Here is an 18,972-nt window from a genome sequence, read left to right as displayed (position 1 = left end):
AACTACTGCAACCAGATGCTCGAGCTCTGCTGAGTCAGCAAAGATTCCCACAGCAGTGGGGAGCAGACCCTGGCCCATGTCACTGTGAGCGAGCAGTGTGACCTCTCAGGGCTGCCATCTCCTTGTCTGAAAATGGAAACTAAAATTGCTGGGATTAAAAGGGAGGAAAATATGGGAAAGCACTTTGGACAGTATAGTGTGCAAGTTGATGTTAGTATCTATTATTTTTAAAATCCGGAAGTCAGCTAAGATGCCTTATCCTATAAAACTCAAGTGGGTTTTGCCAGAATGTCCTCACACCAAATAGTGGACCCCTTCTTTTGCTGATATATCTGCTATTGTGTAGGGGTGTCGTGTGTGTGTGCATGTGTGTGTGCGTGTGTGTGTGCGTGTGTGTGCGTGTGCATGTGTGTGCGTGTGTGTGCGTGTGTGTCGCGTGTGTGCATGTGTGTGTGTGCGTGTGTGTGTGTGTGTGTGTGTGTGTATGTTGAGGCAGGTGGTAGTATGGGTAGGGTGGGGTTTCCCAGTCACCTGGCCCCCTGAGTGCCTGCTTCCCTGAACTAAGTCAGTTTAGCTGACTGGCTTCCTTTGTGTATTGGTCCATTCTGCATCAAAAGCATCTGAATTTTCATTCAGTCTCTCTTCTGAATTTTCACTTTTAAAAACCTGACCAGTCCCTTGTGTGTAGCTGACTTTACAGGAGGTCTGAGGAGACAAAGGGGGTTACTTCGTAGCCACACAAACAACTTCAAGTCAAATAATAGACCTGCAAATTGCCAAAAGCCCTTTGGCTCTTTTCAATAACTGGAGGCCAGCCTCCCTCTCCTCTTTCTAAGCCCTCTTCATCTTTCTCTGTCCTCAGACAGCTGTTGTTTATCAGGATGACCATCATGATCCATCCCTCAACAAACACAATTCCTTCCAGAAGAGGAAGGCAGGTGCCAGCTGTTGAGATAGTAATTTCTTTGTCCTGACAACATTTTTGTTTGTCCCTGGACCTTCCATCCATATGGGTAAGAGATAGGAAAGAGCGAGAACTGGAAGGGACAGACACCACTGCAGGGGGTCCCGTGGGGGGCTTTAGAGAGGGGTTCCAATGCCTCTCATTGTTCTACCTCGCAGCCATTTTGTCGTTGTTGTTGTTGTTGTTGCTGTTTTGAGACAGAGTTTTTGCTCTGTTGCTTAGGCTGGAGTGCAGTAGCACGATCTCGGCTCACTGCCACCTCTGCCTCCTGGGTTCAAGTGATTCTCTTGCCTCAGCCTCCCAAGTAACTGGGATTACAGGCACCCACCACCATGCCTGGCTAATTTTTGTATTTTTAGTAGACACAGGGTTTCACCATGTTGGCCAGCCTGGTCTCAAACTCCTGACCTCAGGTTATCCATCCGCCTCTGCCTCCCAAAGTGCTAGGATTACAGGCGTGAGCCACTGCACCCGGCCCCTCGCACCCATTTTGAAGGCCTAAGCTCCCTGATGGAAGGCATGGAGCCAAGCTCAAGCATTATTCCATTGACATGGCAGGATCTTAATAAAGGTTTGTCCTGTGATTAAATCCTTTACTGACACTTTGGAGACACACAACCCATACCCTTCCCAACCTGAGCTGAAGCCACAGATGCAAAGGAGCCTGGGAACTCCTCAAGTCCACTTGTGCGCAGTCCTCTGCCCTCCTGCAGGGAAGCTTTGTAGTCCAAGGACATCCAACTCCCAGACTCACTTCCAGGGACAGAGATACGAGGATCTTGGGAGTACAGCTGTGGGCAAGAATGCCAGACTCCTGGTGATTCTGGGATATAACCCCCTGGAGGGGCTTGTCACGGGTCTCCGTTCCTTCATGCCTCCAGTAGGATTCATGATCATCGTTATGACAATAGTGACAATAATGACAGCTACCATGGTCCAAGCCTTTATTACATGGTGGGTCCTTACACACATTTCTCATTAACTACATCATATGATGTAGGTAACATTAGTATTCCCATTTTACAGATGGGGAAATTGAGGCTTATGAGGTTCAGTTTGTGTAAAATCACATAGCTGGAAGGTGTGGAAACTGGGCTCTTCACCACCACAAGGCACTGCCTCTCACTCGGTATACCACTGCGTGCTCGTGTAATAATTTATGATTAGGGATGAAATTCTCATATAGTCATGCATCACTTAACGGCAGGGATGCATTCTCAGAAATGTGTCCTTAGATGAATCCGCTGTTGTGCGAACATCACAAAGTGCATGTACACACACCTAGATGGCATGTTCGACAATACACCTGGGCTCTCTGGTACAGCCTGTTGCTCCTACATGGGAGCAATATGGGACTGTCCTGAATACTGCTGGCAGTTGTAACACAATGGCGAGTATTTGTCTATCTAAACACAGCTAAACATAGAGAACGTACAGTGAAAATACAGTAGTAGAGTCTTATTGGACCACCTTCGGATATGAGGTCAACTGTTGACTGAAATGTCATTATATGGTGGGAGACCGTACATTATTTCATTTACACTTCACCTGGATATATACAACCTGGAAGCTCTTTTTCCAACCATATCACAGACAAAGAAATTGAGGCTTGTACAGGTGAAGGGGCCTGCCTTTCCTTTGCTCACAGGAACGTGAGGACGATACAAAAGTAAAGGATATTGGCATTCTTCAGGCAGGGAGATAACCTGGACAGGGGTGGTGCAGCAGGCATGTGCATAAAAGGAGCAAGAGAAGCCTTCTCTGTCATGAGCAAGTTTTCAGGCCAGATGGAGAAAAATGAAGTAAAGTCACCCCAAAGCCTGGATTCTCATCTGGAGTGCCTCTTGCCTCTTGCCCTTCCCAGAACGCTCCAGCTTGGCACTGGGCTGGAATTCCACTAAGAATTGAGTTGATTTCATCATCTGGGGCCCTGGGCACAATGACAAGGGTGGTTTTCTCGGATCTGCAGTGAGCATTACACCAGAGTGTGGGAAACAGCACCTACTCAGGGACCCCACTCTGGGACCCAGGGCAAACTTGCCATCATCTCCAGTCAGCCCATTAGCTGCCCAGGACTCTGCCAGCCCATCCAGGCAGTGATGTAATTACCAAAAGGGAGATGAATATTTAAAGGGACTCTTACTTAACCGATATATTCCTCTCCAAGTTCCCTCCTTCACCGGCTCTGGATGAATTTCTGGAGGGGTTGCTCTGACGTAGGCCCGGAGCTACCTGTGGTTTGACCTCATCATGAGGCCTTTCTTCACCCTTTCTTGGTGGGTAGCCTTGAAGGTGTTAGGAGATGGTCCATTGTCTGACTGTGAACAGCAGGGCAGCTCTTATATTCTCCATAAATGGATCTCTGGGGACAAGATCCAGATGGGTTGGCGGACAGGGGAAGAAAACGTAAAAGCCAAAGGGACTGGGTACCTGTGACTAATTACCCCTTTACTGTTTCTATCACCAGACCTTAGTGCCACAAAGGATTGGGGGTCATTTGTGACAATGTATGTTGTAAAATGTAAAATGCAAGTGACCACAAATCTGAAAGCAGTATAGAACTTTCGTTAAAATAATGCCGGCTCTCCACTGGCATTATTGTTGCTATTCAAGGGCTTTTCTGTGCTATGGATTGTCTCTATTTAGCACAAAATATCCTGTGTCCCTGGAAACCCCCTAGTCCTGAGAAAACCAGGGCAGTTGGTCACCCCCCTGTTCAATGCAGGCATCAGTTCCACTAGGTAGGGGGTCTTAGCTGCATTTTAAAGATAAGGAAATAAAGACTTAATGGGTTGGAATAACTGGGTTATGTGCACATACCTAAAGAATGGTTACACAAACAACTTCAAGTCAAATATTAGACCTGCGTATTCCTAAAATCCCTATGGCTCTTTGCAATAACTTGAGGCCAGTCTCCCTCTCCTCTTTTCTAAGCCCTGTTTACCTTTCCGTGTCCTCTGACGGCTGTTGTTTACAAGGCAACCATCATGATTCATACCTCAAAGCATGCTTTGAATTCTACTCCCATAGGCTCCAAAACCCTTGTTATCCAGGTTCAGTATTGCTCTAAACTAGGCAAGGTCCTGAACAGACCCAGATTTCAAGCATGTTCAGGTGGATTTGTTTAACGGAGTGTGGCTACTGGAATATCTGGAGCCCAAAGTACACAGGAGGCAGGAGGGAGCCTACTTTCCTGAAGAGAGGGACGGGCCAACTGTCCAACAGTGAGGAGGCGGGCATTCTTTCCTTTGTAAAACAAAAAGTATCTGAGACAGGGGTCAGTCAATTCAGAAACTTATTTTGCCAAAGTTATGGATCATAACCCATGACACAGCCTCAGGAGGTCCTGAGAACATGTGCCCGAGGTGGTTGGGTTACAGCTTGGTTTTACATGTTTGAGGGAGACTAAAGACACCAGTCAATACATGTGAGGCATACGTTGGTTGGATCCAGAAAGGTGGGACAACTTGAGGGGTGGGGAATAGCTTACAGGCCATGGGTGGATTCAAAGATTTTCTGGTTTGCAACTGGTTGAGAGTTAAGTTATTATCTAAAGACTTGGAATCGATAGAAATGAGTGTCTGGGTTAAGATAAGGGGTTATAGAGACCAAGGTTCTTATTATGTAGATGAAGTCTCATTGGTGGCTGCCCCAGAGGCAATAGATGACAAATGTTTCTTTTTTTTTTTTTTTTTTTGAGACAGAGTCTTGCTCTGTCGCCCAGGCTGGAGTGCAGTGGCGCAGTCTTGGCTCACTGCAAGCTCCGCCTCCCGGGTTCACGCCATTCTCCTGCCTCAGCCTCTCCAAGTAGCTGGGACTACAGGCGCCCCCCACCACACCCGGCTAATTTTTTGTATTTTTAGTAGAGATGGGGTTTCACTGTGGTCTCGATCTCCTGACCTCGTGATCCGCCCGCCTCGGCCTCCCAAAGTGCTGGGATTACAAGCGTGAGTCACCGCGCCCGGCTAGATGACAAATGTTTCTTATTCAGACCCTGAAAAGGTACTTCTTAGCCAATCTCTTCTGGATGAGAAAAAGATCTGGAAAGGAAGAGGGATTCTCTACAGAATGTAAATTTTCCCCGCAGGAGACAGTTTTGCAGGGTCATTTCAAAAGATATCAAAGAAATATATTTTGGGGTAAAATACTTCAGTTTATTTCAGGGCCTGCTGTCTGTCATGTGATGCTATGCTAGAGTCAGGTTGGAATTTGGTATCTTATTGTTCCAGAGAGTCTCTTTTGTCCATCTTAGGGTCTCTATTTTGATGTTTAATGGGTCAATTGTGTGCCTGAACTCTAAAGGGAGGTGGGTATAATAAGGCATGTCCAAAAGCTCCCCTGACTGCCTGTCATGGTCCAACCTAGTGTATGTTTGTTTGTTTGTTTGTTTGTTTGTTTGTTTTGAGATGGAGTCTCACTCTGTCGCCAGGCTGGAGTCCAGTGGTGTGATCTTGGCTCACTGCAACCTGGGCCTCCTGGGTTCCAGCAATCCTCCTGCCTCAGCCTCCGTAGTAGCTGAGACGACAGGCATGTGCCACCACACCCAGCTAATTTTTATGCCTTTAGTAGAGATGGAGTTTCACCATGTTGGCCAGAAAGGTCTCCATCTCTTGACCTCATGATCCGCCTGCCTCAGCCTCCCAAAGTGCTGGAATTACAGGCATGAGCCACCGCACCTGGCTGGTCCAAACTATTTTTTCAGGTTTAGTTGGGTCCCCTTGGCTGAGAAGTTTCATTCAGTGAGTTGGTGGGGCTTAGAATTTTATTTTTGGTTTACATTTTCAACATACACTTTCAGAGCCACTACTGAAAGGCGCATGCCATCCTAGGCACTGGGGATAACATGGAAGAACACAGTCCAAGTCCCTGCTGTTTGGAGAGTGCAGGCTAGTGGGGGAGCAGACACTAGGCAAATATATAACAGAGAGGCAGGGAGTGGAACATACTCTGAGGAAAGATAAACTGGGGAAGGACTAGACAGTGGCAGAGTGCCTTTCTAATGCATGTTGGAGAGACCTCTTTGTGGATGTGATGTTTGAGCAAAGACCTCAATAAAGTGTGAATCAGCTTGGCTGGGGATAGAATGTTTCAGGCTGAGGAAGAGCAATGCAGAGGCTCTATATCTGGAGCATGCTTGGCCTGTGTGAGGAGCAACAAGAAGGCCAGAAAGGCTGGAAGGGAGTGAGGGTAGGGGAGAGACATGCGGATGGAGAGGCAACTGGGACCTGACCACCCAGGGCTTTGTGGATCCCAGTAAGAATGTCAGATTTTGTTGGAATGACAATGGGAGGTCACTGGAGGTCTTGGGGTAGGAGAAGGACATGATGGTTGGTGGGGAATAAAAGAGATCAGGCTCTACTCCCAGCCCCCCTGTCCAACCCTCAGCCTCTCAGCCATGGAGGTAATGTCTTCATCAGCTCCAGGGCTGTAATGTCTCTATGGCCAGTTAGCTCAGACTCTGGGACCCAGAAGACAGGGCTGGGAATGGGAGGCTCCATCAGCAGCTTCTCCCTCATCCCTTCCCCTGGGGCCCGGTTCTGCCTTCTTCCATGCCCACCTGTTACTCCAGGACCAGAGAACTTTTGTCTGATTATCACAGTTTCTACAAGCTCTCCACAGCCAGCACTGTGTTGGGACTTGAGGAGGGTGGAGTCCATTCACTATTCTGTGAGATGAACTTGCCTGGCATGGTGCTTGGCACTTAGTAGGTACACAGACACAAGTTCCCTTCCTCCACAGCTACATGAAATGATTGCCCTTGTCATTCAGGAGACCAAGAAAGACCTCGTCTTTTAGGGAACGAGGTGGGGAACATCATTCTCTCCAGCTGCTGAATAGGCTTGATGACTCTGTCTCTATGTAGTCAGTAGCCATGGTTGTGTGATTCTAAATGTCACTTATTCATTCCTCCGGTTAACTTTCTTACTCCTCTTCTGCCCTGGGCTTTGTGCCAGGCACTGGAGTACCAGGATGAAAAGGTCATAGTCCTTGTCCTTAAAATAACTTAGAAGACTTATTAAAATACAGATTCCAAGGCCTATGCCCAGAGGCTAGTTTTCTGAGCAGGCCCAGGACTCAGCATTTTACCAGGTTCCCAAGCAATTGTGATGCTTGCTGTATTTGAGAGTCAGTCCTCCAAGTGTCTGGGCATGGGCCCTGAAACCCACATTTTTGGTAACTCCTGTAAGTAATTATGATTTAAATAAAACATATTAGTTTCCTGTGGCTGCCGTCACAAATTACCCCAACCTGGGTAGCTTAAAGCAACAGAATTTTTTTTTCTCATGGTCCTGAAGGGCTCTCGGGGAAACTCTGCTTCTGATGGCTCCAGGCATTTTTTGACTTGTGGTTTCATCACTTTCATTTCTGCCTCTGTGTTCTCATTACCACCTCCTCCTTTGTCTTCCTTATCTTCTGTTTCTTGTAAGGACACTTGTCATTGGATTTAGGGACTAGCCAGATAATCCAGGATGATCTCATTATTGCAAGATGCTTAATTACAGTTGCAAAGACTCCTTTTTCAAATAAGTCACCATGTTCACAAGTTCCACGCTGTGAACATGTCTTTCTGGGGGCCACCATTCAATCTACTACAAGGACCCTGGACCATACTTGGAGAAAAACTTGTGTGAGACTTATAGGAAATGGGCTGATCAGAGAAACACTAAGGAGGTAGAAGTAACAGGAGCTGGCAATGGGCAAGTGAGTGGAAGAGGATAAGGGAGGAGTTGCGAATGACTCCCACTGTTCTGACCTGGGTGCTCTGGGACATTGATGATGCAGTTCCTGGAGACAGAGGGTGTGGAAGAAGCCAGCTGGGCCATTTGGAAAGAGCAGAGCCCTGAGCACCTGGAACACAGGTCAGGTATATTTTGATAGGAAAGTGATGAAAAGTAGCATCGAGAATCAATTTGCATCTAGGAATTGGGATCCCTGCCCTAATCTCTCTGCTTTATGTGGCTGTGTCCTGCTTTTCATGACTCTAGAAAGCAGAGGAGAAAGTGGATGTAAGATATAAATTAGTCTGTCTTGTACGGCTTTCTCTTGGTCCCATTCAGGAACCAGCCAGTGTCCATACCTGTGGCCTTTGGTATCCAGTTTAAGGTAGTTCTTCTCTTTCCATGATCACACAGTAAAGGAGTCCCTGTATACAGTGCTCCAGGACTGAGTCCAGTTTTTAGCATAGCATGCAACAATAGCAGAAAAGGCAGAATTGGGAAGGACACGTCAACGGGCAGCAATGAGGTGGTATAAAGACCCTGGGCATTTGGAGGCAACAGAAGGAGAAAGGTCTACTTCAAGGACCAAGTTGGTCTCTTCCCATCTCTGCCCTGGCAGCACCAGCAGCTGCACATTGGCCCTTCTTACCACTTCCATGGCAAAACGGAGGTTTCTCTACCTCGCCTAGCCGGCCCCTGCAGACTTGCTGACACAGTTGAGTGCAGAGTGCATCTAGACTCCAACATGAGCCGCCCTTCTCTCAAAACAAACGAGCCTTCGAAACTCCAGCAAACAGTGCTAATGAATTGCCCTCGGCTTCTTAGGCATCATTTTCTCGTAATTATAATGGGAAGAAGACATGGAGTCCCACTGAGAACATGGAGCTAGCCTTCCCCTAGAGCAAGGCAGAATCCCTCTCTGAGGACCACACTCAAGCAGAACTGATTTTTCTAAGACTTAGAGAAGAAACAAAATCTGATTTAATTCTTAGGAAATTGCTTTTTTTTTTTAACCCACCGGTGTAAGCCTGTATTTAAATGCTAATATATTTGGCCTGCCGGGATGTCACATTTATTTTCTTCCTTAGCAGCAACAAAAATCATTTATTTATGAGAATTCTAGCTCCTACCTGCTCTCCTGAGTTCCTCATCTTCATTTCCATCTACCAGCTGGATATTTGTCTTCTCAAGACATACAAAATCTGTAACCATCTCCCTCCCCAGACCGGATTCTCTTTATACCTTTCCTGTTTCTGTTTCCAGAACTACTGATGGCTTTTGCCTCCCTCTGCTTCCCCCGTGCTTTCCTCCAATCAGTCATTAATCACACTGATCAACCTCCCTCCCACCAGGGCAAATAACATAACTTGCCTAAGCCTCCATTTCCTCATCTATAAAATGGGTTTAATAAATACTAATACCTACTTCATGAGCTTATTGCAAGACTAGGATGAGCTAATCCAAATAAAACACCCAGAACAGCATCTGGCAACAGAGTAACATGTCACAGTGGTATTTCTGTAATGATTATGACGATGATCATGACCCATGGAACCTGTCCCTTTCCTCTTTGTAGTTGTTCTATGAGCTGACCAGCAAACTCTGGGAGAGCCTATCCTGCTCACTAGAACACACAGACCGGACACTCTTCATTTCATCGGCATTTTCACTGCCTGAAATTCTCTACCTTATGAATTTGTTTGTTTGTGGTCTGAGTACCCCCTCCCCCGTTCAGCCTGTAAAATGCAACTTCCATGAGGCAAGGGATTTTGTCTTTTTTACCAGCGCATCCCTAATGGCTGACACATAGTAGGTGTCAGGTAAATATTTGCTGAATGAACACATGAGGAGAAAAAGGCTCTGGGATTTTGGGAAGGAAGACATCTAGACGGCGCTGGTTTTTAAGCCCTTCAACACTCAGGTTTCAGGGCTCCCTTCTCTGCTCTGCTCATTTCTGCTTTGCAGGCAGCCCTGTGACAAGCTCTGTTACTATGCGGGGAGAGAGGTGCAGGCTGGAAGAAGAGCATTTTTTTGTAGTTGACTCCTGCCTGCATCTCCACGGCAATAGTTCTTGACCCTAGCATCAACACATTCCAGCTGCAGCAGCTGGGTCCAGTTTGCAGTGTTTTTCTTTCTTTAACTCCCAGAATGAAGCTCATCACACAAACTCAGAGACATCAGCACCAGCCAGCAGGCACTGCCTCTGCCTCACTTGGCCCCTTTGCTGAAGTTCTAGGTCCAGGGGATTCCAGTCTTGATTTCCTTTGTCCACTACTCACCCCCACCCAACTCTAGGAGTGGTAGCTGCTTCCTGCAGTTCCTACCTCTATGATTCCTCAGTGTTCCTTTTAGCCTCCTGCGGTCCTCCAATGCTAGCTTAACAAGTCTTTATGTGAAATCCTCTCTGTTAAACTGGCTGCTGTGGTCTTTTTCTCCCGGCTGGACAGTGACTGATCCCTTGTCTAGTCACTCCCTGCCTCCCCTCCCACACCACAGCTCTGGCCTTAGAGGGAATTCTTTCCAGGACAAACATTTTTCAATCTCTCTCCACGATGCATCCAGGGATGGAGAGTGTATGATTTTAATAGACAGCTACTAATTTCTTCCAATATCGAGGCAAAATATACCTCTCTAACACCGTGAGTCACTTTAATTTTGAGCCCTGGTGAGATATCAAATAAGTTTTTGTCAATTTTAGAGTCAAATGTCAAATGATCTTGGATTCAAATTCAGCTTCAGCTGTGTGACCATCAAGAAGTTACTTTCCCTCTCTGGGCCTCTGTTTCCTCACCTATAAAATAGATAATATCGTAATAGCTACCTCATAGGACTATAATAAAGATTTAAGGTGTGTACGCACTTAGAACAGTCGCCTGCACGGGGCAGAAACTTGGTGAATGATGCTGTCATTATCATCATTGAGGAGGACAGCCTTTCAACCTTGTGAAGGACAGCATGTTTGTCCTCTCTTAGCCTTGCACTCAAAGTCAGAGCACTTTCCCAGGCCCAGACACCAGCTGGCGCCCCCATCTGCTTGTCCTACTTCCGCTTGGAACTGGGGTGTGAAGATTCCCATAAACGTTTCAGGTGGAGGGAAAACTCTGACTTCCCAAGTTCCTTTGGATAACGCACATCTGTGACCCAGAGGCTGACTAACACATGCCTGCTGATGGCCTCATTTCTAGGGTCTCGGGTGCTACGTAAATCCTCTTCCCTGTTCTTTATTTGCAGAATAGCACATTCCTTGAGCAGAGCACGATTCTCTCCTGCACTCTCCTATCATGAACTGAATACTGGCACACCTTGCCTTCCTTTGCTGGGAACGTTCTTGGCACACTGAGTCCCTTGCCCATGTATTGGGGGGATTTTGCTGTGTGGTGTTTTGGATACTGCTGACCTTCTCTGGGCCTGACTTATTTGTCCAAGGCTGAGAGTTCAAACACATGATGCCTTGCAGAGATCAGAGGAGAATCCAAAATGCTCACTGCTAGGAGAGATAAAAATCAAAGAGCTGGCTTCATAATTTTGAACAATTATAAAGTCTCACCTGCACAGCCTCTATTTATTTTCACCTTCCTTTTTCTGTGCTTGCTTGGTTTCCACCTCTGTGAGTTCTTTTCCACTCACCACAGCTTCAATGATCTCAATCTTCTCTTCCTCTTCTGGAATTCTCTACCCCTCCCTTGATAAAAACAGTGTTTTAAAATGGTTTCATGTGAGGGCAACAATCCCATCTCACGCTTCCTTTGGAGCCCTCCACAGCATTTTCCTGGGACTGGGCACATAGCAGGTATTCAGGACTCCAGACTGAGAGAGAATGTTTCCTGTCTAGTCACATAGATGGTAGGGGGTTGATTTGGGGATGGGGCAGGAATGGCATCAGCATCAACAGTAGGAGAAGTAGGAGCAGCAGCAACAACCTTTGCCACTGACGTAATAACCTCTGCCATGTTCTGCGCCAGCCACTATATTAAGCACATTAATTTCATTTAAACCTTCCCCAGACCCTACGAGATAAGGATTATTATTCCCATTTTACAGAAGAAAAAACTGAGGCTCAGTGAGGCTAAACTGTTTGTTCAACAGCTGCTGAGTTGAACTCAACCCTAGGATTGAGCTCAGGGCTGTCTTTGGTCTTTGTGCTTGTTATTCTCTCAGCCTTAACTATTCTTCCCCCCCAGAGAGCTGTATGGCTGGTTTGGGTCTCTACTCAAATGTCATTTTAATAGAAGCCTTCCCCAGTGGCCCTGTCTGAAATCAGAACTCCTGTTACTCTCTATCCATTTGATCAGTTTTCTTTTTCTTTAAAGCACTATCTCTTGTATAGAGGCCCATTTGTTGACTATTTCTGTTCCTGGACCATATGAATATAATGTCAATAAGCCCAGGGACTTTGTCTGTTCTATCTACCACTGTACCCTCAGCACCTGGAACAGAGTCCGTGATAATCATATACTTTCAATATGCATGTGTAGGATGAACAAGTGAGTCAGTAAATACCTAGTGCGAAGATCTGTGCTCTTATCCATTACACATCTGGCTTGGAGGAGTTATGGGATGTTCATAGGATTTGTCAGATCAAACAACATATGCTTTTCTTTCTTTCCCAAAATATGGTCAAATGTTGGGATTCCAGATTCCTGAGCTGGGGCCCAAATGCAGATCCACCCTGGACATCTCTTATCATCCCTGAACAGAGGCTGCTAACTGTCTGGTGGGAGCCATTCCTCCAGCAGGATTCCTGGCCAGATTTCCAGGCTGAAGACTGAGTTCTGGATCACCTTATATCACTATTGTCACAGCCTTTTTTCCTTTGGCTTCTCAATTTTTAGTCTCACTCTCTCTGGTGGGATGGAAGAGAGGATCAACTGGGCATAGCTGAGAGTCCTATGTCCTGCAAAGTGAACTCACCTATTCAGATGACAGTATTATTGTTGGTAAAATGATCAGATGGGTCCCACACCCTCCCTTCCAAACTTTCTGTCTCCGATCTTTCTCCTCCGTGGTGCCCAGGTTGTCTGCTCTTTGCCCACTCCTTGCCTGCCAGGTCATGCTCCATGACCGTCTTAACACCTACCTGCCTCATGCCTCAATCCCACTAAGATTCTGCAAAGTGAAAGAAGTTAGTTAGATACACTGATTCTCAACAAGGACTGAGTGTCTCATGGTGAATCTCCTCCTCTGTAAGTCCATGAGGGCTCTGACCCTGTCGTCTCATTTGTCTGGCTCAGCCCTTTCTGCAACCTGGGTGCTCAGCTCTTTCCTACACACTGGGAGCTCGTAAATATTGTATAAGTGAATGAGTGAACAAAAGGCTAAGTGCCATTAACACTCTCAGACACCGTGTGCTTTTTTTTTTTTTTTTTTTTTGAGATGGAGTCTCACTCTGTCGCCCAGGCTGGAGTGCAGTGGTGCAATCTTGGCTCACTGCAAGCTCCGCCTCCTGGGTTCAGGCCATTCTCCTGCCTCAGCCTCCCAAGTAGCTGGGACTACAGGTGCACACCGCCACAGCCGGCTAATTTTTTTGTATTTTTGGTAGAGATGGGGTTTCACCATGTTAGCCAGGATGGTTTTGATCTTCCAAGCTTGTGATCCACCCACCTCGGCCTCCCAAAGTGCTGAGATTACAGGCGTGAGCCACCACACCCGGCCACCATGTGCCTTTTAATTGGGACCTTCAACTCTTCTTTTTTTTTTTTTTTTGAGACGGAGTCTTGCTCTGTCACCGCAGTCTCAGCTCACTGCAAGCTCCACCTCTCGGGTTCAGGCCATTCTCCTGCCTCAGCCTCTCCGAGTAGCTGGGACTACAGGCGCCTGCCACCACGCCTGGCTAATTTTTTGTATTTTTAGTAGAGACAGGGTTTCACTGTGGTCTCGATCTCTTGACCTTCAACTCTTAAGACAGAGAGTGAATAACACGGCAATTTTAAGCCCTAAGACATCCAGCACAATGGGGTATTTCCTGCTAGAGCTACTTCTGTTATATATGCTCTGACTCCTGCCATGCTGGCAAGGCCTGAGGGCTTTGTGGCTTTGAGAAGGCTCTGAGTTTGCAGACTGTCTCCCAGGCCTCTTTTCAGAGCTGAAATGTGTTGATGAGCACTCTAAGGGCTGAAGTTTCTTTCTTCAAGATTCACTTCCACATTGACTCCCAGAACACGGGGTAAAAATCAGACCCGATACATGAGTTCTGGCTTATCTGGCATTTTGTCAACTGGCAGTCTCCATTCTCTGTCTCTTAAGCAACGGATTCCTCTTGAACGTCCCAGAGAAGCAGATCAAAGGGAGTCAGGTGAGGCAGAAGAAGAGACTTTCCAGGGCATAGCCTTATTCAGAGGAAGGTGTTTCATATCTGCTGTTCACAAGTAGCCACACTGCATTCACAGATGTGCCCAGGGCCAGGGCCCACAAGGACTTTCTGAAGAAAGCAAAGCAGGATTGTTTTGGGGGAGGTTCACACCTGGTGAAGAAGGTGGGATGAGATGTCCCTGCCACCAAGTTCCCTTCCAACTCACGCAGCCTATGGTACTGAATGGCAGCCAGGTGTTTTTTATGGAGCAATAGCTGGACTTCACATTTGCATAATGCCTTGCAGTTTCACTGTTAAGAGTATTGCATTGTATTCTAATTATATGAATCTCAGTCATTCCTTTATGACATTTCTGAGGAATACTATCTCAATCAAGAAAAGCCCTAATGGCACTCCTCTCCTATCCCAGTGAGAGAGCACAGACCCGTGCCTGCTCCGCAGGGGTGGAGGCTGGAATTCAGTAGTCTGACTTTGAGTCGGGGATGCCTGGAGCAGGAGGTGGTCAGGGGCATTGTCCTTTCCAAGTCAGGAAGGCAGACAGCACCTGCTGTTGGTGCCAAGGTTACTGGACAGGCTGCGAGGGCTCTGTCTGTCTGTCCGATGTTCACAGGCCAGCTCCCCGGAGGCTCAGCACTCAGCACAGCTTCTCCGAGATGCAAACCAGGCCACTCCGAGGCTGCCTACAAACTTTCTCCTAAGTGCTTAAGTGCCGACAGCCGCTTCCTGCTCTGCAGGGAGTCCTTCCAGATCCTGATCAAGGCAAAGAGAATTGATCTATCAGATTAACCAGGAAGGAAAGAGTGGGAGAGCCAGTGTGGGAGGCTGTGGGGCTGAGTGTTTTCTGCGTAGCAGTCCCCTCCCTTCTGACTCAAGTATTAATTGCTACATTACTGCTGCCATGTAAGAAAGAGTCAGCAAAGCCTGGGAGAGCTCCAGCTCCTCCCTCCCTGCTCTGCTCAGCTTCACTCTCCTCGGTTCTCTTGGAGTACCTTGTGCCCCAGCAGTGCTGTCCCGGCCCTGGCATCCTGAGGTCCTCCCGTGGCGAGGACTTAAGTGGACAGCAGGAGTGGGTGGAGAGAGGGAGGGAGAGTTTGCCCTGCAGGCTCTCTGGATGCAGAAGCCAGACTCACTGCAGAGGCAGCTGTGCTGTTCCGGGAGCCTGGCTTCGGGGGTGCATCCGTCACTCAGGGTTCATTCACCCAGGCAGGCTCCAAGTTCCTGGAGTGCACAAGGTGGGCACTGTCCCTTCTGGGTGCTGACAGCAGAGCCTGGCTCCCCTCCGCCACCATGAGCGGCTGCTCCAAAAGATGCAAGCTTGGGTTCGTGAAATTTGCCCAGACCATCTTTAAGCTCATCACTGGGACCCTCAGCAAAGGTATGGAAACTGGCCTTGACGCTTGCTTTCTGTCTTGATATGGCCTGGCTGGTCGCATTGCCTTGGTGTGGTGAGCGTGGCCATTCTGGTGCACCCAGGTCTTGGAAAAGGCTGGGGAAATTGGTTGCTGGGATTGGAGGTTGCTGACCACCTGGGTCCTGGCTCTGAGTAGGCAGGCACCCAGCCAGGGAACTCAGCTGGCTGTAATTGCCTGGAACTTTGGAAATGGAGTTGGTGGTGTGTGGCTGATAGGTTATGGGTGGGCAGAGGGACAGAACCCTTTCCAGAGCATTGGAAGTGGCTTAGCGTGACAGGAGTTTCAAGAAGTTATCCATGGAGGGTTGTATTTTGTTGATAAAAGAGAGATTTGATGCAGTGGGTTGTGAGTAATTCTGCAGAGCAGAGATGCTTGAGGGGGCCAGTGGGAGGTGGTGATGGGCCGGCATCTGCTTTGCACTGGTGGATTCAGAAACTGGATCAGCTCTGCACCTCAGGTGCCAAGAGCTTCCTCTCATAGGGTTCCAGGGTCTCGTGCTTCTGGGGCTTCATTCATCGTTCTGCTTTCTTGGATCCCTGTCCCTCCACATTTCATGCCTATGTCCATGCCTGTCTTTTCTGCTTCTCCAGGAACTGGGGTGGCAGGTGGCTTGCAGGAGTAACTGTCTGGGCAGACCAGAAAGTGTGGCTATGGATCAGAATTAGGGCTGCAGCTCCAGATGGGCCCACAGCCGGGAGGCAGAAAGAAGGCTAACTCCTCAGGGCCCAGTCCTGTGTCTTAAACCCCATGTTACACTCGGCACCGGGGAAGGTGAGGCCCTCAGAGGGGTCTGGCCAACTTTCTGGAGATGATGTCAAGGGAGAGCAGCAGCGTGATGTGGTTCCACTGGCTGAAAAAACGTCTTTAAATATTCATGCTGTCTTTCAGGAAGAGGCTTTTGGGGGCTGAGGGGAGAGGCACTGGAAGCAGCAGGCAGAATATTCAGGGAAGGAGCCCACAAACCTTTGATGGGATTTTACAAAATAACAGTGAGAGCAGAGAAAGGCTTTGTGCAGCCAGATCTCATGACATGGCTCAGGTGCCTGCCACCCAGCGCGTCTGGCCCAGTGTACGTTGTGTGGCATGTGTGGGTGGTGGGAATGACGGGATTCTGTTTATCTCCTTCCTTGGGATGTTCTGACCTTCCTGTTATTTCCCTACCATCCTTCTGAAATGGGGCGCTGCTCCTCCAAGATACCCAGGTGGGCTGAGCCCCCAATGTGGAGGGCCAGGCTGCCTGGCAGAATTACCGGAGGCCAGAAGTGGGGTGAACAGGGGGTTAACGGGTGTAGCTGTGGTTGCTCTCAGTGGCTTTACCTCCTGGAGAAGGAGAAAGCAAAGGGGTTAGGAAATTTCACAAAGTTTCCCTATTCAATCCTCAGAGACAACTGGAAGGTTTTCTTTCCACATTACAGATAGCAGGACCTAAGAGGGTGATGGGTGTGGGGCAGCATCCCATCGCAGCCTCTTATGGAGGGCTTGTCCCCACCTGCAGTCTAGTGGTGACCCAGACCCCACACTGGGAGCCCAGATGCTCCCTGGATGTCACACTGAGTGCTGAGATGGGGGGATCATGGGAGTTTCCCACAAGTGCAGCAGAAAGAGCTTTAGTTTAAGGAAACCTAGGTCTCAATCTGACTCTGCTACCTGGGCAAGTCACAGCCTCTCTGAGCCTCAGTTTCTTCATCTGTAAAATGAGTCCATTACCTCTGGCCTGTCTACCTCCTAGCACTGGTGCAAAGATCCAGGGGCACCTAGCCATGGGATCCCTTTGTGGAGTGTGTTGCCATGACCAGTTGTGAGGGCGGGGTCAGGGCTGAGATGAACATGGGTCTTCAGAGAGGGACCCCAACCCATTCCCCTGGCAGGACCAAGGTCTGAGCTCCTCAGTTGCTCCTGACTCACTCCTGCAGGTGAGTCTGTACTCCCCAAGCAGCACCAAAAGGGGAATGAGATCACAGAAGACCATTATGCCGCAAGAGGGGTGACTGAAAAAGCGAGGTGGCCAAGGAGAGAGCATGTGCAAAGAACTCTGTGTGCGTGTGTATTTGAGAGAGAGAAACAGAGACAGGGACAGAAACAGAGCGAGGATAGATGGCCACTCGAATAAATGATCAGGAAGAAATTTTCTTCTGCATATTTGCCTGTGTTTATTTGCTCAGAGTTTGTTTATTGAGCACCTACTCTGTGCCATGCTTATTGCAAGACAACAGACATGTGAATGAATAAGACACAAGCCCTCCATCAAGAGGGCTTGTCCCCACCTACAGTCTGATTGGTACCCACACCTCACATGCAGATACTCCCTGGATGTCACGCTGAGTGCTGAGATGGGGGAATCATGGGGGTCAACAGGCACAGAGAAGAGATGTCTTGGGCAGACTAAGGGGTGCCTCCAAAAAGTGACATCTAAGCTGAGATGAGGAGAGGCAGGGCTGAGAAGGTGGGAGGAAGCCGAAGCTGCCAGAGGGAGCAGCATCAGAGTGTTGGCCTCTGCAAGGAACCAGCTGGAGGGTCAGGACGGCTCCCTCTCTCTGCTCAGAATCCCAGAAACTAAGATCCATGTGACACAGAAGGGACTCCGTGGGGACCTGGCCTTCCTGTGAACTGCTTCAGTAGAGCCTTTCCTGCGGCCAGGGCTCAGAGAGGCGGCCCATGGCAGGCACCGGGGCAGGATCGTGTCTTAACTGTATCTGTGTTCTTTGCTTCAGCTCCACAGAGAGGACCAAGTGTTTACACAGCCCCGGCTCTGCGCCAGGCACGTGCTGGGTGACTGGTGTTCTACCCAATCCAGGTGTTTGCTAAATATTTGTTAAATAGTGAGGAACATGGGAGCAGGGCCACGCTGGGAGGAGGGTAGCTGAGAAAGGCCTGCAGAGAGTCCAGAAAACGGCTTTCTAATGTTTACACCTCCCCTAGGTGGATTTAGATTCCACCCTACATGGATACATTATGATTGCTTAATGATTTCTGATTTTAATTTGATTTCACTTATTCACTATTCATTGCACTGAGTTCTAGATTTGCAGTAATCCAATCCTCAGGAGAGGGATTTTTCTTTGTCCCTTGCAGAATTGAGGAATGTAAAGAATGTGTTGGACCAGGTACCTGCTGGTTCTACGGCAATTTACTGTTTCTTACCAGCCTTGCAAATACCTGGGGGACAAGGAGGGTCCAGGACCACCCTCCCTGTCCTGCCTGTTCCTAACCCTTGGCCACCTCCTGCCATGCCAGAAATCCTTCTTGCCATTTGTCTAAGATGCCAGCTAGCCCAGATTTCTCATCAGTGCTTATTGTAGAGATAAACTGCTCACGTCCACCTGCTCACATATCTCATCAACCTTGAACTTTCCTTCCTACACCTGATCAAAATTTGTGATCTGTGTTCCCTTTAGGACCATGTTTGCTAAAGGCTCTCTTCCCCACTAGACTTCAGCTCCATGAGGGCAAGACCATGTGCATTTTTTGGCTCACCACTGTAGCCAGAGCTACTAGTATGGTGCCCAGAATGGAGCATGTGTGTTCTTGTGTTAAATGAATGAAACGGCACTGCACGGCCCAGACACC

General features: G+C 48.2%; 1 protein-coding gene across 1 annotated transcript in view; it reads left to right on the top strand.

Annotated features, from left to right (window-relative positions):
- Window positions 1–14,895: 14,895 nt before the first annotated feature.
- The window catches only part of KCNIP1 (potassium voltage-gated channel interacting protein 1), a 422,776-nt gene continuing 418,699 nt past the window's right edge, over window positions 14,896–18,972 (top strand). Inside the window, exon 1 of the mRNA XM_012505074.2 lies at window positions 14,896–15,368. Within this exon, the coding sequence (XP_012360528.1) occupies window positions 15,281–15,368 (88 nt within the window). The 5' untranslated portion in view covers window positions 14,896–15,280. The remainder of the gene's footprint in view (window positions 15,369–18,972) is intronic.

The sequence above is a fragment of the Nomascus leucogenys genome, chromosome 2 (genome assembly GCF_006542625.1).
Source record: "Nomascus leucogenys isolate Asia chromosome 2, Asia_NLE_v1, whole genome shotgun sequence".
In the NCBI taxonomy this organism is placed as follows: Eukaryota; Metazoa; Chordata; class Mammalia; order Primates; family Hylobatidae; genus Nomascus; species Nomascus leucogenys.
The sequence above is the reverse complement of the archived record's forward strand: the minus strand, read 5'-3'. Positions and strand labels throughout refer to the sequence as shown.